The following is a 23,555-nucleotide window of genomic DNA, read 5'->3' on the forward strand; positions in this document are numbered from 1 at the left end:
CTCCAAATATCATCACATTGGGATTGGCATATAAATTTTGGGGGGACACAAACATTCCATCCATTATAGATGCTGTTCCTGGAGAAGATCTCATAAAGAGGTAGGATACCTGATACTTAATGAGGACAGAGAGGAATATGTCTGGAATTCAGGGGATCAATTGGGGTATCTTTTGGTGGTCCCACGCCTTGCATTAACCATGAGCAGACAATTATAGTGATCCTGACTTGGCAAAGGGAAGAATGGGCTCAGGCCCCATTAGGAGAAGTTCTGGGTCACCTCACCAGCCAAGCAAGCCTTGTTGTATTAAATTTAAGATGGTTATTAGACCATACAAGTGGAGATGTAGAGTAAGCAATGAGATACACAAGTATGGAGTTGGGAAGAGGTGCAGGTGAGAAGTATACAATTAGGAGTCATCATCCTATAGACTTGATGAGTTTGCCTAGTGGGGGAGTATAAGAAAAAAACAGAAGTACTGAGGTCTGTGGCACATGAATGTTTAGGGGACATGACTTACTAGTCTTTTTTTGCAGATATGGGAGGAAAACCAGGCATTTGGCCCCCTCAAAGCCAAGTCACGATAGTTTTCAAGAAGGAGAGTTATCAGCTGGTCAAGTGCTGCTGACAGTTGAAGTAAAATGGGGACTGAGTATTGACCATTAAATTTAGCAATGTGGAATTTATTGGTGATTTTGACAAGAGAAGTTACAGTGGAGTGGTAGGGGCACAAAACCTGATTGGAATGGGCTTAAGGGAGAGTGGGAAGAAAAAAGTAAGAGATGGTAGATACAAACAACAATTTCAAAGAGTTCTATAGTTTAAAAAAAGGTGTAGGGTCAGGAGAGAAACAGGGCAATTGCCAGATGGGGAAGCTGATTAAAAGGGGAGAAAAATCAGCAGGACAGTAGGCTGGTGAGGATCCCAGTGGTCCAAGATAGAGGGTGAGGTTGTCAATGCAGGGCAGAGAGGCTTGACTAGTGAGGAGTATTCTGGAACAAGCAGGAGGAGATGGGGCCAGAACACAGGGCAGCGTTGCTTTTAGCGAGGAGCACCTGTAATTCACCCAGGGTAACAGGACAGAAGATAGAATCGATAGGAGGAGATAAGGGTGGATGGGAGCTGTGTGGTGGGAACTTGTGGAAGTTTCCCACTTACCCATTTTCTCAGAGAAATAGTAGGTGAGGTCATTAGCTGAGGGTGAGGAGCTGGGGATTTAAGGAGAGAGGAGAGAGAATCAAACAGTTGTCAAGAGAGTGGGAGAGTATTCGCAAAGAGAGTATGAAGCTGGGCAGCGTCAAGGGCCTAGATGAGTGATCATGGAGCTGAGGTATGTGTTTCATGGTGTGACTTGACAAAATAAGCATTTACTACCTTTATGATGAACTCACATTGAATCTGAGGAAGTCAAGTGAAATTTTTATTCATGGCTTTCATTCAATGTATCTTGAAAAAGTTGGTAGTGTCACTAAACAGTTCAGCTTTATCTGTTTGAAGGTTGTTTTTACCCCCAGCAGTTAACACAACCTATAAATGTGCTGAGATGAGCTGAAAAGAATTGCACACATTGAAATACCTGGAAAAGCTAGTTTCATCATTGAATGTTTTGGATTGGTGCTGTCTGGCTATGACAAAAGCTACTGTGAGGCTATGGCTAGGAGCCTGCTCTGGCTAGGCTAAGGCCTGGAATCCTCACAGTGCCAGTTGTCTAGCTTTTAATCCTGCTTATGATGCCAATTGTAAAGCTCGTACTTGCTGTATTGCCCTTTTTGTAGACCAATAAGCTTGTTCTACTTCCTCAGTCCAATCCCAGAGGGCTCCTTTCTTTGTCAATGCATATAGTGGGTGTGCCATTTGACCATATGGGGTACAAAAGCTCTCCAATACACCAAAAGTTCCAAATATGTCTGTAGCTGAGCTACTGTTGTGGGTCGAGGGTATGCCTGCATCTTATCTATAATAGCTTCTGGGATGACCCTCATCTTACCCAACCAGACCACTCACAGGAATTTGACTGGATAGCCCAAGTCCTTGCATATTGGCTCTGTTCATGGCCCACCCACGTTGTTCCAAATGACTTAGCAGCATTGGAGCTGCCTGGGTTAAATCTGCAAGAGAATCAGAGGTTAATACCACATTATCAATGTAGTGAAATACTGTAACCGTGCTGAGCCTAGTCCACTTGGCTAGGTCCCCAGCCACTAAACCATGACAGATGATTGGGCTATGCAGATAACCTTGGGGCAATACTTGAAAGGTCCACTGTCTTCCTTCCCAGCTGAATGTGAACTGATCATGTCTATCAACTGAGATTGGAATGGAGAAAAAACATTTGCAAGGTCCAATACATAATGATAAGTCCCCAGCTGAGTTGTCAGCTGATCCATCAAGTCATGAACTGAAGGCACAGCTGCATGCAAAGGATGCACTACTTTGTTCAGTTCTCGATAATCTACAGTCATTCTCCAGTTACCATCAGGCTTTCTCACTGGCCATAACGGAGCATTAAATGGGCTATGAGCCAGATGAATAATACCAACTTTCTCTAATTCCAATATAGTAGCACTTATCTCTGTATGTCCTCCTGGTAGGCGATACTGCTTTTACATTAACTACATGTTTTGTCTTGGATAACACCTGTGGGTCATGTTTAGCATATCCTCATAACACAGGCTTTACTGTCCATATTCACAGCCCAAACTCTCCAACTGTTGTTTGCAGGTACAAACCATAAAGTGCATCCATACCCAAGATGTATTCAGCTACAGGGGATATATATACAGTATATACACGAGGAGGTAATCATCTTATGCCCAATGGCAATGACACAGCTTTGACCTCAGTAGTATGTCCTCCATAGCCATCTATATGAACTGTGGTCCCTGGAAACTTATCTGGATTGCCATATATCAGGCTACATTCTGTGCCTGTATCCACCAATGCCAAAACACGCTGCACATTTGTCCTTGACCAATGTATTGCCAATTCAACATGAGACCTCCAGTCCTCGCCTGCCCCCAAAAGACAAGTACCTTGGCCTACTCCCTAATCAGAATGGATCAGTTCATCTGCCTCCTCGGGAGCAACCAAAAAGTCCTTTAAATCCACTGAGCATACCTTGCTACCTGTTTCCCAATGTTTGGTAAAATGCTGTTCAGGGCACAATTGCTGCCACAAGGCAAACAGGATTGCATTTGGCTGCCAGTCAATTTCCTTTTATCAACCCCTGCTGCAAGCAAGTCAAGACACATCTGCTTACAGCTAGTCTTGCTTGGTCCCTTTGGGATAAAATCCTGAGTATTTCTTGGGGGTTTGGTCTTAGCGCCCTTTCAGACCCCTTTTGATTGTCTGCTATCCTCTACTTCACCCAAGCTGAATATCACAGTCGTTACTTAATGTATAGTATGACTAATGTATGGGGCCAGTATGGCCATCAGCAACCCAAAGGACATTGATGGGGCATTTTGCAGCACTATGTCTCTCATGCTGCCTGTAAAGTTCTCATTGTCTGGGCCATGAATGTTCACATTAAACATGGACTGCCATATCCCCAGCTCCCGAATGATTTGGACCAGCTCAGCATACATTTGCCATTTACTAACAATCTTGGGCAGTTCTCCAGCATTTGCTCACGTGGTTCAGGCAGCTGCATTCACCCAGTCCATTAAGGAGTGATTACCTCATCTGGGTGCATATCTGAGGCTATTTTGCAGCCATTGTCTCAGGGACGGGTTCATGGTGATGGAGGCCAATTTCTTCACCTCCTCACCAGAGTACATTACACTATCCACCCCTTGGTCCCATAACCACAACAGCCAAACAGCCAGGGTCTCCCCATGTTTCTGCCTGAACTGTCTCCCCAAGTCAACCAGTTCAACCTGGGTATACGGGACATAGGTAGTTAACTGGGTCACCTGTGATTGCCCACCAGTTGTCCGTCCAGTCCCATAGGCTGCTCGTGCCTCAATTTCTTGTGCACAGCAGGTCGTGTCTGGAGATGCACAGTTTCCCCCAACTCAACATTGGGTTGGTTGTCTTCCCTGGTGTGAGAGGCAGGAGTGGCCAGTCACCGCACATCATCCTCTAGGACATTTATCCGTGCTTCCGACGACTCTGGTTTCTGCCTCGAATCTGCCAGTAGCTGCACATCATCTGCCAACAACTCTGCTTTCCGCTTCAGCTCTCGATCAGTTTGCAGCAGAGTGAGCAAAAGCCAGGCTCCAGTCAGCAGAAAAGTGGCCACCAGGCACCACACGCTCAAAGACAGCCACATTTCTTCCCCTTCCCAAGAGGTTTTCTTCCATAGTACCTGGTCTATGCTGCCTTGCAGTACAGTGTGCAGCAACCAGGTCCTGGTCAACAGAAAGTTGGCCATAGGGCACAGCATATTCACGAATAGCCACATTTCCTCCTTCCAAGGGCTTTCAACTCCTGTGCCTGATCAGAGTCCTGTCTCAGGCTACACCAAATGTGGCATAATCCTGCCTAACTATGCCAATTCGTCTGTCTCCTCAACCAAGGGCTACTGCGAAGCTAATGTCTCGAATCCTGCTCACAGTGCCAATTGTCTAGCTCTTAATCCTGTTTGTGGTGCCAGTTGTAAAGCTAGGTGACCACGCTAGTTGTCACGGCTCTTTTACCTGCCAGTAATCCTGCACCAACTGGGCTGATGGTTGAGCTAGGGCTGGGTCTGGAGCTCCCAGACACCTCAAGCCCATTCACAGACTGGGTCACAAACCCTTCACATGCCAGGCTGGGTCACCAGACCCCTCCACACCAGGCTGGGTCACCAGACCCTTTCACGCAAGTCTGTAAGCTAGGCAACTGGCCACACTGTCCTTGGAAGCTGCAGGTCTGGAAAAACAAGCAGGTCGGGCACCCGAGACAGTAAAACACCAGCCAAAGTGGTGCTGTGCGGGCACATCCACTCCACCCACACAGACACCTACTGAACCACCCTGAAAGGGCTCCGAGGTGAGGGGAGCCTGACCAAATTGTTCCATTTTCTCAATAGATGCTATTGTTACTTTGCCGTTCCTTGGTAATAGTTGAGGTGTGGAGGTGAGGTCCTTGGATGAAAATTGTTAACACATCCACTGCCCCATTTCATAATATATCTGAAGTCAGAACATCTCAACACTGGTTAAGACACTTAATTTCTATGCCAGGCTACACTGTTAGCCAAATTAAGTATAAGACAGAGAAAGATAAGAAGCCCTAAGGCATTAATCATTAAAGGAGGCACCCCAGTAACTAATATGTAGAATAGTGTTTTTGTTGGCAAGTGGGAAGTTTCTTCACTCTGAGTCAACACACCATAGTAACAATAAGGATAGGAGAAGAATATGATTTTCTTCCTTTTTGAGCTTGGCTAACTAACAGGTGAGATAGGAAAGCAAAATTTAAATAACCTTGAACACAGGTGCTTTCTCAGGCAGATCATTTTTAGTAAAGACCACACATGCAAGTTGAAGATCTGGAAATTGATTTCTTTTTTAAAAAAACAACTTTATTAAAGTATATTTTATATATCATAAAATTTAAGTGTACAATGCAATGATTTTTTTTTTCCTTTTTTTGTCTTTTTTCGTGACCGGCAACGGATCGCAACCCTCGGTGTTGCGCCCGCACCTCGCTCAGCCAGTGAGCGGCCGGTCTATACGTGGGATCTGAACCCTCGGCGGGAGTGCTGCCGCACTCCCAAGCGGCGCACTGTAGCAGTGCGCCACTGGGCCGGCCCGACAATGCAATGATTTTAAGTAACTTTACCAAGAAGTGCAACCGTCACCTTGTCAGTCTTAGAACATTTTCATTGCTCCAATAGGATCCCTCATGCCCTTTACAGTTAATCCCTATTCCCGCCCCCAGCCCTGAGTAACCTTGATTTACTTTCTGTCTCTACAAATTTTATAAATTTGCCTTTTCTGAACCTTTTACATGAATGAGGAAATTGGTTTTCTAAAAATATGTATGCCTGGTTACTTCTTGGAAAGTCTTTGTGGTACTTCAAAAAGTTTGTGGAAAATAGAATTAAAAGATAATACAAATCTTTCCATGAACTTTTTGAAGTACCCTCGTGTATTCTATAACATTCTCTTGCTCAGGGGATGGGATACCTGCCTCAGGCACATGCGATTTTATACATATAGAAAACATGAATATATGGATCATATATATAAGACATGATTTTATAAATATATATAAAACATGAATGTATATAATATTCAGCATCCACTCATCACCTTGGTGGAGGGTCCCAGTTGCATTGTCTGAGGTCTAGAGGGATTCCCAGTGATGAGTAGCTCTCAATATTGGGCAGGTGCTTGGGTGTCTGGGCAGCTACCTCCTCTCTGCTCTCAGGCTATCCATCCCTTTCTCCTCTTTCCAGGACACACCTACGAGACTACTCCTCTTGGACACACCACTATCTGTTAAGTTTTCCATGCCAGAAACCTCAGAGTCAGCCCAACTCCTTCTCACTCCTCCATATTCCACTGTCACCAAGCTCAGCCAATATTACATCTGATAACTTTTAATGGGTATTCTCCCCATTCCACTCTTGCTGTGTTAGTTGGAATGGTTATGTGTTTGCCTGGAGAGTAGCTGTAGCCTTTTTTCTGCTATTACTGATGTGGGAGGTAGGGTCCGGGGGGCCTGATAGTCAGCCTCAACCCACCCAGTCCTCTTCCCTGGTTCTTGACTCTGCCACAGGAAAGAATTCAAGGGCAGAGTCACAGTAGACAGTGAGAACAAGTATAATACAACAGATAAGAAATACAGGTTCCAGAGAGAGAGTGCAGCATAGCTCCAGAGACTGAGCAGAGCCCACACCAAATTTAACACAAAAGTATATTCAGTACAGACATGAAGTCTAAAAGCAAGAAAAGCATACAGACAAAAGCAAGAAAAGCATACTTAAAGTTCAATAGAAAGTGCAGACTGGCTCAAGAGAATGAGCAGCTGCTTGCTGAAAGTAAGTTAGATACAAAGTTAAATATACACCTCAGCCAGCAAAGTACAGGTTGCCTCCAGGAGGGTGAGCAACAACCCTGCCTTCACCTGGGATTCAGCTTTTATAGTTTTTCTATCTAAGGAATATTCAATCAGTGGTTTTCTAGTTATATGCACCAGAATGTTCTGTGCTCTCTACTGAGCATGCCCAACCACTGGATTGGAGAAGCCAGTCCCCTGTTGTCTCATTTTCCCATATTGGTGCTAAAAATTGGTCTAGCTGTTAACAGTAGCTTTCCTCCAGGGGAGAGCTCACAGGAGGGGGCCTGAGACCTCAGGGAGTGGCAGGAAACCCAGAGGAATGTCCTGAAACCCAAGCTCAGGGAAACTGGGCACATCCTGTATCTTTACTTCCAAACCAAGTTGGAGTGATCTTTCCAAGGTAAAAAGCTGTGCAAGTCCCTGTCATTGCTAAGACTCAACAATTGCTCCCCATTGGCTTTTATGATAAAGTATTGTTGCTTTGTGTTGCTTCGTCCCCCATGGATTTATCACCCCTCTTCCCCTGGGTGATGGAGACACAAAGGATTACTCAAAGCCCATCTCTTCTGAGCAGTGAGAAGCCCCGAAGTGGTTAATCTCCTGCAGGAACCCTTAAGCAAGAGGCATTCCTTCCTCAGGAAATTAACGCCGAATTGGGGTTCTCTTCCTGCGTTTATTTTCCAGACCAGGAGGTTACAGGAAGAGAACAAAGGTGGGGTTATAGTTTAACAATATAGGCTGGTAACTTTTAGTGAAACAAGCCAGATGATATTCCAGTAGACAAGTGATCTTATCAACACAAGCTTGATCTTAGCAAACATTTCTTCTTATAGAAATTTCTCAGTATCTTTACATAACAATCAGTAACTAGTCTGTCTTTGAGCCAGCAACCTGCTGTGCCACATTTTTTTTTATCTTAAATCAGAGACTTATAGCCTGAGGAAAATTTCCTGTCCTTGCAAGGTTAATATTTGAAACTACAAGACTTTGGAAAACCAAGCCCTGTGAAGTACATATGCTTTTTAGTATATTTCACAAAGTATAAATTCTTTGACTTCTCACACTGAGATTTTGTTAATGTTTCCCTGACCCACCTCCTAGCCTCATCTCCCTTTGACTTTACAAGCTCTTTTATTATAAACAGAATAATTTTCTTGCATTTTCATGCTTGCTTCTCCTCATTGCCAGGATTGTACCTTCTTTACCCTCAAGATTCAGCAAAGTGGTTGGCTGGTTAGCCCACTTGGTAGAGTGTGGTGCTGATAACACCAAGGTCAAGGGTTTGGACCCCCGTACCGGCCAGCTGCCAAAAAAAAAAAGAACTGAGGCACTTGCGCTTACCCAGCTGTGTCAAGCCTGGCTGTGGCCATTAGACATCTATGTTCTGCCATGCTATGCTGTAACCAAGACCCCCGCCAAGATGTCATACAGCCCCACCTTCTCTCACCCTGTGGTTATCACAGACTGCTGAAACTGAACTTCTCTTATTTTTTTTCCTTGCCTGTAATTTTCCACCATAAGATAAAGCACCCTCTACCCAGCTATGTAAAACCTGGAAATGCTATGATATAAAAATGACTGCCCCACTGCATTCAGTGCTCAGCCGTTGGACTTATGCTGGCATTTGGCTCAACAGACTCTTCAATAAACGCTGTTTCCTGTCTTAAGCCTTGGTGTTTCCTGCCTCTCCCTGTGAGTTCACAGTAGCCCACTGCAGCAGAATAAAAATTAAAAAAAAAGAAAGAACGACTCAGCAAAGGCATCACCTCCTCTGGAAATAATCACTTCTGCCAGGAAGCCTTATTAGAGAAATATATTTGGTTTTACGTGTCTGTCTCTACAGCCAAACTCTTAAGTTTTGCCACCTCCCCTCCCCCAACCTCTGCAAGGCTGATAGTACTTTTAAAGCAGAGTCAATATTTTATACTCCTCCAGAGTTAGGATCTCATATGATAGACATTTATTATTTAGAATTTCTTGGTTCTCTTAGAAAAATCACATCTCTGTCTTAATATCTGTCCTCTGCAAATGACTTGAGCATCTTATAGGATTATAAAGATTGTGTGTTGAGACTCAGGGAGTCCAAGCTGAGATTAATGGGGTGGGCAGCACAGCTGGTATTTGATCTCATTTAAAAACAGCCCCTTTCTTCCTAAAGAGGGTTCTAGAGTGCTTGTTTCCACAATTAGTGGGTCCATTTTTTGGAATGCTCACTATGAAATAAATAAAGCTCATTCAATGTTTTCAACAATATAAAAATTCATCGAGGTGAGTGGTACTATCCCCATGTTACACATAAGAGAACCGAGTCATAGAGAAGTTAAGTAACCTGCCCAGCCAATATAATCATCCTCCATCAGTGGTAGGATTGGTCTCCAAGCTCCATGCTCTTCTAAGCCAAGTTGTTTTGTGGGCTCAATTACAAAATGAATAAAATGTGGTGGACTAAAACTCAAGAAATTTTGCATCCTGACTCAACATACCTATTGAAGTTAGGGGGGTGTCTGAATGAAGGCTGAAGTCGGGAAACCAACTACAGAACCTCTTGCCTGGTCCCACTTAAAGTGGGTGCTATGGTTTGAGTGTCCCCTCCAAAAATCATGCTGAAATTTCATTGCTATTGTGTTTACAGTAAGAGGTGAGACCTTTAAGAGGTGATTGGGTCATGAGAGCAGTTAATGCCATATCACAGGAGTGGGTTAGTACCGTGGCAGTGGGCTCCTGATAAGAAGATAAGTTCAGCCCCTGTTTTCTCTCTGTCTGATGTGCTTGCTTGTCCTTTTGTCTTCTACTTGATATGATGTAGCCTGAAGGCCCTTGACAAATGCTGGTACCATGTTCTTGGCCTTCTCAGCCTCCAGAACCATGAGCCAAATAGACTTCTATTGTTTATAATTTCACAGTCTGTTATTCTGTTATAGCAGCAGAAAATGAACGAAGACAGTGGACATCCCTAATTTCAGCCTACGCTCCTCTGTAAAGGTTTTCTCAGCTACAAGTTTCCTGATCTCCATTCCAAAGTCCTTGGTACAGGATGTATCTGTCCTTTTTCAAATATTACATGTCTAAGACTTGTTAGCAAGATACAGGCTTCCATTGACAGTTGTGGATCAGGCTTAAATGTATGAAAACAATTAATCCCTTTATAGCAGGCAGTTTCTTTCCACAGTAGGCCTACTTTTATCTGGCTTTCACATATGCTTTTCAGAGGAGTAGTAGTTTGCATCCTTGCCAAGGTAACTGGCATTAGTACCTAGTCTTGCAAATATTTGTCTTTATGCTTATTTTATTCAGAACAAACAGTAATATGACTCAGGACTTGAAGGTATAACTCAGAGTTCCTGCCCCAGTAAAGAAGCAATGTGTTCAGTCTTCAGGCAGAGAATTTATATACACATACACATATACATAATCTATATATTTACATAAACATACATGCATAGACACACATATATAAATGTTTTGATAACTATAAATTGATATACAGATGATGGATATATTACTTTGTTAATTTGTCATTTTGTATATAGCAGCTCTCATCCCATTTGCTATATTTAGCAGTTTTACATTATTAAAGTTCCTTTTCTTTCCATGGCTCTCGATGAGGCAATTTTTTCCTTCTATTCTCTCCCGGCCCCCAATTTACCTTAAAGAGGAAAACAAATGGTTTTCTCTGCTACATTCAACACTTCCAACACTTCTGTGACCAAATGTGTGCGGTTTTCTTCACACCAACCAAATTTCCTACTCTCTCTACACCAACCAAGTATTATATTTCAATTCTGACAGTACCTGGAGTTAGTGCGGACCCTGCAGGTTAAGGGCTCAGAACCACAAGACTGCTCCCCCAATTCAGATGCCAAATTGCAAGTAGTGGGTCTCCGGGTTACCCACACTCTGTCTGCCTTGTCTGTGAACCGAGGGTTCCACAACCCCCTCCTCAGGTGTGATAATTTTCTCTGATGGCTCACAGAACTCAGGAAAACATTTTTACCAGGTTATTAAGAACATGATGAAGAATACAGATGAACAGCCAGATGAAGAGATACATAGAGTGAGGTCTGGAAGGTACCCAAGTACAGGGGCTCTGTCCCTGTGGAGCTGGGGTATAACCCCCTCCTGCAAAATAGACGTGTCACCAACCCAGAAGCTCTCTGAGACCTGTCTTTTAGGGATTTATGTAGAGGCTTCATCATGTAGGCATGGTCTATTATTAACTCAATCTCCAGCTCCTCTCCCCTCCCTGGCAACAGGGGTTAGGCTGAAAGTTCCAAGTTTCTAATCATGACTCAGTCCTCCTGGTGACCAGCTGCATCCAGAAGGCCAGCAGGAGTCACCTCACTAGAATAAAAGCCCAGCAGGAGTCACCTCGTTAGAACAAACATTGATATTATCATTAGGAAATCTAAGGCATTTAGTACCTCTGTGTCAGGAATGGGGTCAAAAACCAAATATTAGAACAAAAGATGCTTTAGCAGCTTTATCCCTTAGGAAATTACAAAGATTATAGGAGCTCTGTCCAAGCTCTGTCCAGGGAAGAAGACCAAAAGGTGTTTCTTATTTTATCACAGTATTACATCCTTTAACTTCACCTGTAGCTTAGTTCATCCTCTGTGAACACACAATCAGCTAGAAACTCATATAACTTGATGTGTTTACATAAATGTATTTACATGCTATAAGCCACTTTGTAACTTGTTTTCTGTCATGCTGTGTCTAGAAGATCTTTTTGTATGAGCACATGAGTATATTTACCTCATTTAATAGCAGTTCTGCACTTTTTGACTGAAAGAGTTCATGAGAACATAGGGAAACTGGCAACCGTGTTTCAGCCCTGCAGTAAACCAGGTGCCCACGTGGGCCCAGGTGCTCAAGTTGTACAAAACAAAACCACAACAGGTCCTGTCTCTTGAGTGGCTGGGTTCGGTGGTCAGTAGAACTTTGCTCTTCATAGTCGTCAGGGATTAGAAAGTGAGCAAACCAGAGGGCACAGAAGCTCACGTCACATTGACACAGCAGCAGTAGGTTCTAGGGAGGCCATTCTCAATCTTTCTACCTTGATGGAAGACTTGAAATAATTTTCAGGTCTCAACGAATCCTGCATAAACACCATTACATCTAAAGCTATGATTCATTACTGCGACAGTAAGTTAAGGATGTCATAACCCACTGTTAATTGTCAGTGTTCATTTGAATAGAGAATGCTATTTTTCTGTGGACCAGTTTATTATTTCTGTGGTCAGTTTATTAGTCTAATATTTTTGGTGTAGTTTCTCCTCCCCACAAAGGATAGCCCGTCTACTACAAGTCAGTTGTGTAGGTGAGGAGACTTCAGTTTTTCATTTGAAAAAAAAATCCTACTTGATTTTGAAAAAAGTCTTATCCAAGTAGGCCTAAAGGTTTTATGACACATTCATACTATATGAAGTGCTCGTGAGTTATATACATGGTGTGTGATATATGCAAGAATAGTTTTTTCTCCTATTTAAAGCTAACCAGACTTTTTCAGCCAATCTATCTTGAATAGAATCAGTAGTCAAAGATTAAGTAACCTTTCTTGAAATTAATCTTTTTCATTCCTTTCCATAAATTTTAAAAACCATTAAGGCAAAGATAATACATTTCTCTTAAGTAAGTGGCTTAAACCAAAATGGAATTAAATTTTCAAAAGTTCAGCTTGGTAGTTTTATTTAAATAAGTGTTATACATTTTAAAAATTAATGTTATTTACTATATGATACAATTTGACAATTTTGAACTGTAAAGCAGTTAATCACAAGCCAAATTAATACGAACAAGAATATACTCTAACATTATTTTATTAAGGCTCTTGTCTGGCTGGCTAAGGCCTGGAATCTTTACAGCACCAATTGTCTAGCTCTTAATCCTGTCAACATAGCCAATTGCAGAGCTACTTGACCCCGACTACGCCAGCTGTGGTGTAATCCTGCCAACTACACCAATTGTGGCACTATGGCTAAGGCTAATGTCTGGAATCCTGTCAACATCACCAATTGTAGCGCTCTTTATCCTGTTCGTGCTGCTTCAATTGTAAAGCTAGGTGACCACGCTAGTTGTAGAGCTAAGGCTGGGTCTGGAGCTCCCAGACCCCTCAAGCCCATTCACAGACTAGGCCATAAACCCTTCACATGCCAGGCTGGGTCCCCAGACCCCACACATGCCAGGCTGGGTCACCAGACCCTTTCACGCAGGTCTGTGAACTATGTAACCAGCCAAAAGGTCCTTGGAAGCTGTAGGTTGGAAAGCATGACGGCACTGGGTGGATGCCTGAGGCAGTAGTCCACCCATCTGCTTCACTAAAACTCCTCTTTCTCTCTCTCTCTCTAATGAACATAAGAATAGCAACAAAACTAAAAAGCACAACACTCTTCTTTCACAGAAATCTAAAACTTTTCTTGGCAGATCAGTGAATCTCAGGTGATATTCACAAAGTTCTTCCTCTCTTCTCAAAGTCCAGTTCTCAGGATGAACAGAATATCCAGATTCAGAGATAGGATTCTTAACGAACCATACGCTTGTGTGCAAAGGAAGGAAATGCTGTTAAATTCTCTTCTGCAGTTTTCCCCTGATTGTTTTCAATAAGACTTGGAGACTTGCTGAATAGTAGAAAATTTAACCTTATCCAAAAAGAGGTCTGCCTTTGCTCCCAGCTTCTGGAAGGTGATCTCCAAGCCCTTGGAATGTCCTGTTTGGTAGAAGTGCCTTTGTTTGCCTTGGGTCCTGGGGCCAGCCAGATAGTAACACTGTGATTTATGGTGGGGGCTTTGATCCACACCAACAATGTGACTTAGGGTGGGGGATTTGATTCACAGGTATCAGTTGATCTCCTGAGGGGCTGGGAACTGATCTCAGTGAAGGGGCAGTCAACCATGCCTACAGGAGGTATTCTGGTAAAGACTAGACACCAAGGATCAGATGAGTGTATTAGTCCATTTCTGCTTACAACAGAAATACCTGAAACTGGGTATTTTGTAAAGAAACAATATTTACTGCTTATAGTTTCAGAGGGTGGGAAATCCAAAGTCCAGGGAACACATCTGGTGATGGCCTTGTTGATGGTGACTCTACACAGTGACACAGGTGTCACTGTAAGACTGGCCCGAAAGCACGAATCTTACTTGTTGGGAAGGCTCATCTTGCAAAGACCAGGAGACAGAGATCACTGCAATCAAGCAAGAGGAGTTTATTCCAGCATGCTGGGGTCACTCAGTCTCCTGGACATGAGCGACCCCGAGCTCTTAACACAAGCACTTTTTATACAGTTTTTTTGACAGACTTTTACAACAGGATGAGTTGTATACTGCTTATGGGTTATCTGAGGCAACCTTTAGATTTATTGGTGGGCTTTAGCGGCTGGCACCCCAATAAGGAACAGTGTATTTCCGAATCGTTTATCTTTCTTGTGGTCCAGCCAGGTGGCCTCTAGATAATGAACTGGTCAGTTCCTGGAACTGGGTGGTAATTACTCCCTTACTGGAATTTAGTGTGCCTGGGCCTGCCTGACCTCTACATAACTCCTTAGAAGCTGCCTTACTTAAAATGACATTAGTTATGTTTTCCCATTTTTAGCAAGCATTTGTACAGAAACAAATTGCACATGTTAAAGTTATATTTTTCTCTACAATCCCCCCTTTTTCTTGTGCGTATTTCAATCATGAAATACTTGTCTCTAGTTGATTTAATTCCTGATATTGTTGTCTTAACATCATAATTTGGACAGTACTAACACGTTCTCTAACAAAAGCTACTAAGCGATTTAAAATGCAGGGACCAAAGGTCAGAAGCAATACTAAAATAACTAATGGTCCTAGCAGGGTAGACACGAGGGTTGTGAGCCATGGGGAGGAGTTGAACCATGGCTCAAACCATCCCTGATTTTGATCCCTTTCTTTTTTTCTTTTGGCCAAGCCTTCCCTAATTTTGGCCATGGAGTCTTTAATTACCCGAGTGATCAATGTAAAAACAACATTCTTTTTTTTTTTTTTTTTTGTCCTTTTTGTGACTGGCCACACTGCGCTCAGCCAGTGAGCACACCGGAGCGCACCGGCCATCCCTATATAGGATCCAAACCCGCAGCAGGAGCACTGCTGTGCTTCCAGCGCAACACTCTCCCGAGTGCGCCACGGGGTCAGCCCTAAAAACAACATTCTTCTCTTAGTGCAGTGCAGAGTCCTCCCTGCTGAAGGAAAAAGAGGTCTAGCCCCCTTCTATTTTGCAGGACCACCTTAGAAAGAGAGGTGAAGGACTCTTGTAATTTAGTAATTGAATTTTCTATTTCTTTAATATCAGCATCTATGGCTGCCTGTAAACTTTGGTAATTCTGATGTTGAATAACTAGAGCTGAAGCCCCTGTAGCTGCCCCAGCTGCTCCCAATCCTAAGCCTAAGAGGACAGAGAGCGTGATACTTAGGGGCTCCCTTTTGGTTCCATAGTTCCCATTATTTTTATCCCAATATGATAATAGTTCTTCATAGGGATGATAACTGAGCCGAAGCAACAACCGAACCAAGACACAGAAATCTTGGGTCCCTTTTAGGACTTGTAAGCTAACACAGGGCGTGACCCCAATAGTGCAGGCCCACCGTCCTTCTGGAGGGGGCAACAGATATGTGTCACTAGACCACTGGGTCACGGTAAGAGTCTGGCTGCACAGCTGGCTGTGTGAGGAAGGTATTTTTCCCACATATTCCTTGCCCCATAACAGCTGACAGAGTGAGTCTGACCTGTCGTTGCTGCCAACGACAGTTGGAGACATCAGTTGTAGTATTAATTCCATTTCTGAAGGCTATTCCTTCATAATATGGGGGAGCAACATTATAACAAAGCCAGCAGGAGTGGGTAGCATTGGGGTTGGTACTATTTAAGACCTTGAAGGCTTCTGAAATTAAGCGGAATAACCCAGGTTGTTTTTGAGGCCTAGGCTCAGGGGGCTGAGTTATTTCCTTTGGTGCTGCTGCCTCTGTCCCTGCAGTGGGGACTGAGGACTCTGGTTGGGTACCCGGGGGTGCTGGGGTAGTCTTTGGTTTGACCCCTGGAACTAGGTATTTATTTGGGCCTATGGCAGTATACTGGGTTTCTATTTTGAGTCTGATGGTAAACAACAGCCCATCATCATATTCTGTTTTATAAAACCATAGTCCCCATGTAAATCCCTTTTCCCATCCGATGGCTTTTTTTCCTGAATCCGTGAAGGACATTCGGAGGGGGTGACACCATCCCTTGCAGGCAGAGACAGTCTTTTGGTGGGTATAATTAGCAGTTACCTTTATATAATCCCAGTATGACGATGGAACCCAATATGTGTCTCCTGTGGTCTCGCACCCCCAGCTCTTGCAGAAATAATCTGCTTTTGCTCCACACCAGGAGCTGAGTTTCCTGTCACGGTGGAACCCAGGGCATACATAAAAGGTGAGAGCACTTAGCTGACTTATTCTAGAAGGGGTTGCGCAACCTACCCCTCCTGATATCCCAGGGCGGCCTGGTGGGCTGGGGGCGACAGGGGATTTATGGCTATCAAAGTATTCTTCTAAATCCCAATTGGGTGGGGCTCCTAAAGCTAGTTTACACACATCTGGAAATAAGTCAGGCCACTACCCACCTGTAGTTACCTTGGATTGACTCCAGATTGTATCTCCCACCCCATTTACAACATACCAAGTGAAATTTCTGGGGATATGTGGGCTGCTAGCTCTTGTGCCCTGGAAGAGAATTGTTAGGCATAAGAGGAGCAAGAGAGTTTTCATCTTACAACATTTAGGGTGTTCGAACAATTTTCAGTCTTAAGGGGTGCTCCTTGGAACTCTGGACTCTCCAGGTGGCGTCTCCTGGTCCTTGGTCCTCTGGCGGCACGGGTTTTACATGCGAGGCGTGGATCCAAGTGGAGATCCCATCTACCTTCACATCCGTTGGGGTTGTTTTTTTGTTTTTTTTTTTTCCTTTTTGTCTTTTTTACTGACCGGTAACGGGATCACAGCCCTTGGTGCTGTGCCTGCACCGCGCTCAGCCAGTGAGCGGGAACCGGTCTCCACATGGGATCCGAACCCTCGGTGGGAGCGCTGCCGTGCTCTCAAGTGGCGCACTCTCCAGTGCGCCACCAGGCTGGCCCACGTTGGGGTTGTTAAGAGCACTAGGTAAGGTCCTTTCCAGTGGGGCTCCAGGGTCTGGGAGCAATGTCATCTCACATAGACTGTGTCTCCAACATGGAACTGGTGAGAAACTTCGGGGGTCCCAGGCTCATAGGCAGCTGCCAGCTGCATCCAGACTTCCTTCTGCACTGCTTGCAGTCCTTTTAACCTGGCATATAAGTCACTGTTACTGTGGCAAGTGGGTTCAAAGGCGTTCCCCAGTAAAGTCAAGGGGGCGGGGGCACAATAGAGAATTTCAAAGGGGGTCAGGTCGAACCGGGAGGGGGTGTTCCTAGCTCTAAACAGGACCAAGGGAAGGAGCACCACCCAGTCTACGCCAGTCTCCATGGTTAATTTAGTCAGGGTCTCTTTTAGAGTTCTGTTCATCCTTTCTACCTGCCCTGAACTCTGGGGTCTGTAGATACAATGTAATTTCCAATCGACCCCTAGGTGTCTGGCCACTCCCTGGCTTACCTTGGCTATGAAAGCGGGTCCATTGTCGGACCCGATTACCTTGGGCACCCCAAAGTGTGGGAAGATTTCTTCCAGGATTTTCTTGACCATGACGGTGGCTGTTTCTTGTTTTGTTGGGAAGGCTTCTACCCATCCGGAGAAGGTGTCTGTAAACACTAGGAGATAGTTGTAACCATATCTGCCTGGCTTGATCTCTGTAAAATCTACTTCCCAATACATCCCTGGTCTGTCTCCCCTGAGTCTCTTGCCAGGTCCCGCTGTATTTTTGCAGACATTTACTTTTTGACAAGGTACACAGCTTTTAACTATCTGTTCTGCTAATTGTTTTAGCCCTATGATATGATATTTTGTCCTCAGGGCAGTCTGGGCCAATTTGTTTACTCCTAGATGAGTCCATTGGTGCATTTGTTTGATCATGATGCATGCTTGTTCTTGTGGCAAGATAGGCTTGCCTGACGCTGCATGCCAACGCCCTTTTTCCTGATCAAAGTGGTTATTAGAGTCCCTTGAGATCACTGCTACGTCCTCAGCACAGTATTTAAACTTGGTATTTTTTAGCTTAGGGATGTCAACTAACAGAATAGACATGGACCTATTGGCTGCCGCCCTTGCTTCAGAATCGGCCAAGTTGTTTCCCCTGGCAATGGGGGAATCCCCTTTTTGGTGACCCGGGCAGTGTATAATACTCGCTTTTAGCAGTCGGTGAAGGGCCTCCAGCAGGGCTATGATCTCTGCCTTGTTTTTGATTTCTTTTCCTCCAGAGGTTAGCAGACCCCGCTGTTGATAGATAGCACCATGCACATGGGCAGTGGCAAAGGCATACCTGCTGCCCGTATAGATGTTGATTCTTTTGCCCTCTCCTAGTTCAAGGGCTTTTGTGAGGGCGATGAGTTCTGCCTTCTGAGTGGACGTTCCTGCAGGTAAGGCCTGTGCCCATATTAGGTTCTGGCCACCTATTGTAGTGGCTCCTGCTTTTTGTACTCCTTCCTCCAGGTAACTGCTGTCATCAGTAAACCAGGTGGTTTTGGCGTTCGTCAGAGGCTGATCTGACAAGTCTTTCCACCATCCATGTGCCTCAGCAAGCACTTGTTGGCAGTCATGGATAGGAGGGTCAAGGTCAGGGTCTGGGAGCAACGTGGCTGGATTTAAGCTTGCCAGTGGAGCAAAAGTAACCCGGTCTGAATTCAGTAACAGAGTCTGATAGTGAGTCATGTGAGCATTTGTGAGCCAGCGGTCGGGGGGCTGGCGGACAGTACTCTCTAAGGCATGAGGTGCCGAGATTACTAAACTCTGTCCCATAGTCAACTTGTCAGCATCTTTTACTAGAACTGCGACTGCTGCTATGATTCTTAGACAAGCTGGCCACCCCGAAGCTACTGGGTCTAGTTTTTTAGACAGATATGCTACAGGCTTTTTCCAGGGCCCCAGTCTTTGAGTTAGGACCCCCTTTGTGACCCCCTTATTTTCTGCCACATACAGGTGGAAGGGCTTGGTTATGTCGGGGAGCCCCAGAGCCGGTGCGGACATTAAGGCCGTCTTGATGTTGTTAAAAGCCTGTTGTTCTTCCTTTCCCCACTTGAAAGGCTGACTGTTCTTAATGAGGGGATATAACGGGGCTGCCATCTCAGCAAAACCAGGTATCCATAGGCGGCAGAACCCGGCAGTACCTAAAAATTCCCTGGCTTGTCTTGGATTAGCGGGTGGCGGAATATGAAACACTGTCTGTTTTCTGGCCTCAGACAACAATCTTTTCCCGTCTTTAAGAAGGCACCCCAGGTAACTGACCTGTCGCTTGCAGATCTGAGCCTTTTTGGCATAGGCTTGATAACCCAGTTCTCCCAACTCCGTAAGGAGATGCTTTGTTCCTTCCAGACACAGTTCCTCGTCGGCCGCTGCCAGGAGGAGATCATCTACATACTGCAACAGAGTTACCTGAGGGTTAGAGGCCCAGAACATAGCCAAGTCTTGGTGGAGGGCCTCATCAAAGATAGTGGGCGAATTTTTGAACCCTTGAGGCAGGTGGGTCCACGTGAGTTGCCCTGCTAGGCCAGTCTCTGGATCTTTCCACTTGAAGGCAAAGTAATCTTGACTTTCTACAGTCAGCTGCAAACAGAAGAATGCATCTTTGAGCTCCAGTACCGAATACCAGGTCCTGTGGAGGTAAAGAACTTAAAAGATTATAGGGGTTAGGAGCTGTGGAGTGGAAATTGGCCACTCGCTTATTTACCTCTCAGAGGTCTTGGACCGGTCAGTAGTCATTAGTCCCAGGTTTTTGGACCAGCAGCAAGGGCGTGTTCCAGGCTGATTGGCACTTTCATAAGATCCCCAGCTGGAGCAAATGGGCAATGTGGGGTTGGATGCCTTCGCGTGCCTCTTGGGACATTGGGTATTGTCGGACAGCTATAGGGCTGGCTTGAGCTTTCAGCTCTATGTGGACGGGGCCGGTTTTTAGCCTTCCCTATCCCAGGAGTTTCTGCCCACGCCTGGGGGTAGTTTTCTAACCACCAGTGCATCTGTCCGGTCTCCCACCCTTGTTTTTCAAACAGTTGGTATTCATCTTCCAACCTGAGAGTTAGTACCTTGAGAGGCTTTCCTTGTCGATTTAGTACCCGAGGTCCCTCGGGGTCAAAATGGATTTGAGCACCCAAAATGGATTTTGGTGAGGAGGTCTCTTCCCAGTAGTGGGTAGGGGCACTCAGGTATAACAATGAACGAGTGGGATACCCAGCCCACGCCTAGGTCCACCATTCTTTGGGTAGTCCATGAGTACTGCCTGTACCCTGTAGCCTCTTGTACCCACTACTTCCCTTTGAGAAGGGGTCCATTTGCTCGTGGTATTACTGAATTTTCAGCTCCAGTGTCTACCACGAACTGAGTAGGCTTCCCCTCCACTGTTAGAGTTACCCTGGGTTCGGGGAGGGGGCCCGAACCCCGTCCCCTCTAATCACTGTCTTCCTGCAGGGCCAAGACTTTGGGGGCCTGAGGCTTTTTCTTTTCCTTGGGGCATTCTCGAAGCCAGTGTCCTTTCTCCTTGCAGTACACACATTGATCCTTTGCCAGGGGTCCCTTCCTGTTGCCCAGTACTGTCTTACTAGGCTCCCTAGTTTCCCTGACTACAGTGGCCAGAATTTTGTGAAAATTTTTTTCTTGGCACTTTTCCCTCTTTATTTCTTTAGCCTCCTGCTCTTTCTGCTTTCTCTCTTCCTTTTCTTCCTCTGACTCTCTATTATGATAAACCTTTTCAGCCACCTGCACTAATTCCCTCAATGACTTATCTTGTAACCCTTCAAACTTCTGCAGTTTCTTCCTGATGTCTCTGCTAGACTGGTCAGTAAAAGCAACTGTCACTGTAGCCTTGTGCACTTCACTACTAGGATCATACAGGGTAAACTGATGGAATGCCTCCATGAGTCTCTCCAGAAATGCTGACGGAGACTCATTGGGCCCCTGGATTACCTCTCTTACCTTAGTCAAATTGGTGGGGCGTCTTGCTGCCCCTCAGAGACCTTCCATTAGAGCCTGGTGATAGACCTTCGGGTGCTCCCTACCTTCTGCTGAGTTGAAATCCCAGTTTGGTCTGGTTAATGGGAATCCTGCATCTATAACATCATGGAGGAAGGTAGGTTGCCCATCGTCTCCTGGAACATTCTTTCGGGCCTCCAGGAGGATTTGTTGTTTCTCCTCGGTGGTGAACAGGACCTGGAGGAGCTGCTGGCAGTCATCCCAGGGGGGCTGATGAGTAAATAGAAGGGATTCTACAAGGTTAGTGAGACCCTGGGGGTTTTCAGAAAAAGGGGGATTCTGAGATTTCCAATTGTAAAGATCGGAAGAAGAGAAAGGCCAGTACTGTAAAGGCTGGTTGCCTTCTTCATCGGGAGGGCCATAAGCCCGCAGAGGGAAGATAGGAATTGCCTCTGGAGAGGCCACTCATTTACTGCATGTCCCTTGAGCAGGCCCTCTCTTGGGTTCTTGTGGGTCCTCTGGTGGAGCTGACAGGCGGACTGCCTGTGCTTGGAGAGAAGGGGGATAGGGAGGGGGAGGAGGATCAGAAAGAAGCCAGTCCAGGTCAGTGGATGGCAGGACCTCCAGTTTCTTTTCTATTTCTCAAAGAGCAAATACAGCTGACGGACCTGTTAAGGGAACAAAGGGACGGACCCACGGAGGAGGATCCGTGACTAGATCTTCCCAGACAATGATATAAGGTATCTGGTCTGGGTGACTTTCAGAACTGAAAATCTTCCATTTTACCACTGTGATCAATGGCGGAGAGAAGGAACCTTCAGTGGGCCACCTGAGTTGGAAAGTCGGCCACTCCGAAGAACAAAGTGTGGCCCATTTATTCCTTCTAACCTGCACAGACGAATTATGAGCTCTGTCCTTCACATCAATCCCATATTTCAGAGTCAGGCTTAAAGGGGTTGAGACAGTCTGCCCCATGTTGCCCCAGAAAATCATCAGTCCCCACACACACGCAACCAGACAAACAAAAACCAAAACACTGACACGCCCCTGCTACGGGCGTCACAACCAGATTATCAGAGAACTCAGGAGGGGTCTCCTTCCTAGAGATCTCCCGTGGAGCCAAACTTGTTCATCTCCCACAGAGGAATCTGGAGCGTCCTCCAGGATTCCTGTGGCCACGACATGCCAGTACGTCTACCCACTGCTATGACCACTACAGACTGATGGCTTCACCTCGGAGCCTCAGAAAATCCAAAACCAGATTACAGTAAACAACAAAGAAGACTCCAACACAGACACAGCAGACAGACAGAGACAACTGCGGTACCTGCTCAAGCAATCCTCGTTCTCTAGTCTCTGGTCCCAGAGAGAGAGAGAGCCGCTTCCCGGTCAATGCACTAAAAATGTAAGACTTGTGCACCATGCACAAATCCCACACGTTGGGATTGCTCACCTTACAAAGACCACAAGACAGAGACCACTGCAATCAAGCAAGAGGAGTTTATTCCAGCATGCTGGGGTCACTCAGTCTCTTGGACAGAAGCGACCCCGAGCTCTTAACACAAGCACTTTTTATATAGTTTTTTAGACAGACTTCTGTAACAGGATGAGTTGTTAGTTATCTGAGGCACCTTTAGATTTATAGGTAGGCTTTAGCGGGCTGGTACCCTGATAAGGAACAGCACATTTCTCAATCATTTATCTTCCCTGGGGTCTGGCCAGGTGGCCTTTAGATAAGGAACTGGTCAGTTCCTGGAACTGGGTGGTGGTCACTCCCTTCCTGGAATTTTTAGTGTGCCTGGGCCCGCCTGACCTCTACATGGCCCCTTAGAAGCTGCTTTACTTAAAATGTCATTAGTTATGTTTCCCCGTTTTTAGCAAGCATTTGTTACAGAAGCAAATTGCACATATTAAAGTTATATTTTTCTTTACAAAGGGAAGTTGGTTCAGTTGCTCCTGAAGGACTGAACAAAGAACAATAAATAGGGAGATTGTATGAGTGTACTTCAAAAAAATTCATGGACAGATTTATATTAGCTTTCTTTTTTTTTAATTTTAAAGTTTGAAATGTTTTATTTTATTTTTTGCATCTTTTCTAGGTTTTATTTATTTTTTTATTGAAACATAAGTAATTATACATATTTGTGGGGTACAGAGTTGAATATCAATACCTGCATGAAAGAAAGTGAGCCCAGATGCCTGTACTGTTCAAGCTTTATTAAAGAAAGAAATCTGCCGGCTGTACTCAAAATGAAGGACAGTCCAGGGCTGCACTGAAAATGGAGGACAGCCTCAGGCGTGGGGGTGGTAGAGCTTATATAGTGCGCCAAGGGCTGTCTGATACTATCAAGGAGGGTCATTATGCTAATGTGGATCGGGGTGGAGAACTGTGTCCTTGCGGAAGCAAAAGGGGGTTCTGTTTAAGTCAGGAGGCTTCTCATAAAGGGAAGGGGGGAGGGGAGGGGAGGAGGTGGGCAGCAT

General features: G+C 45.1%; 2 protein-coding genes across 2 annotated transcripts in view; both read right to left on the reverse strand.

Moving 5' to 3' along the window:
* The window catches only part of LOC103608938 (dehydrogenase/reductase SDR family member 2, mitochondrial-like), a 32,168-nt gene extending 15,957 nt beyond the window's left edge, over nt 1-16,211 (reverse strand). The window contains 1 exon segment of the mRNA XM_008593326.1: nt 15,738-16,211. Coding sequence (XP_008591548.1) covers nt 15,738-16,211 — 474 coding nt within the window.
* A 556-nt stretch (nt 16,212-16,767) lies between these two features.
* LOC103608939 lies at nt 16,768-22,049 on the reverse strand. Its single transcript, XM_008593327.1, is given in 5 exon segments — nt 16,768-16,915; nt 17,119-19,767; nt 19,769-20,044; nt 20,046-20,260; nt 20,262-22,049. Coding segments are annotated over 5 exon segments (5,076 nt in total).
* Between the last annotated feature and the right edge of the window lie 1,506 nt (nt 22,050-23,555).

Source organism: Galeopterus variegatus, unplaced genomic scaffold (genome assembly GCF_000696425.1).
Source record: "Galeopterus variegatus unplaced genomic scaffold, G_variegatus-3.0.2 Scaffold9003, whole genome shotgun sequence".
NCBI classification, from domain to species: Eukaryota; Metazoa; Chordata; class Mammalia; order Dermoptera; family Cynocephalidae; genus Galeopterus; species Galeopterus variegatus.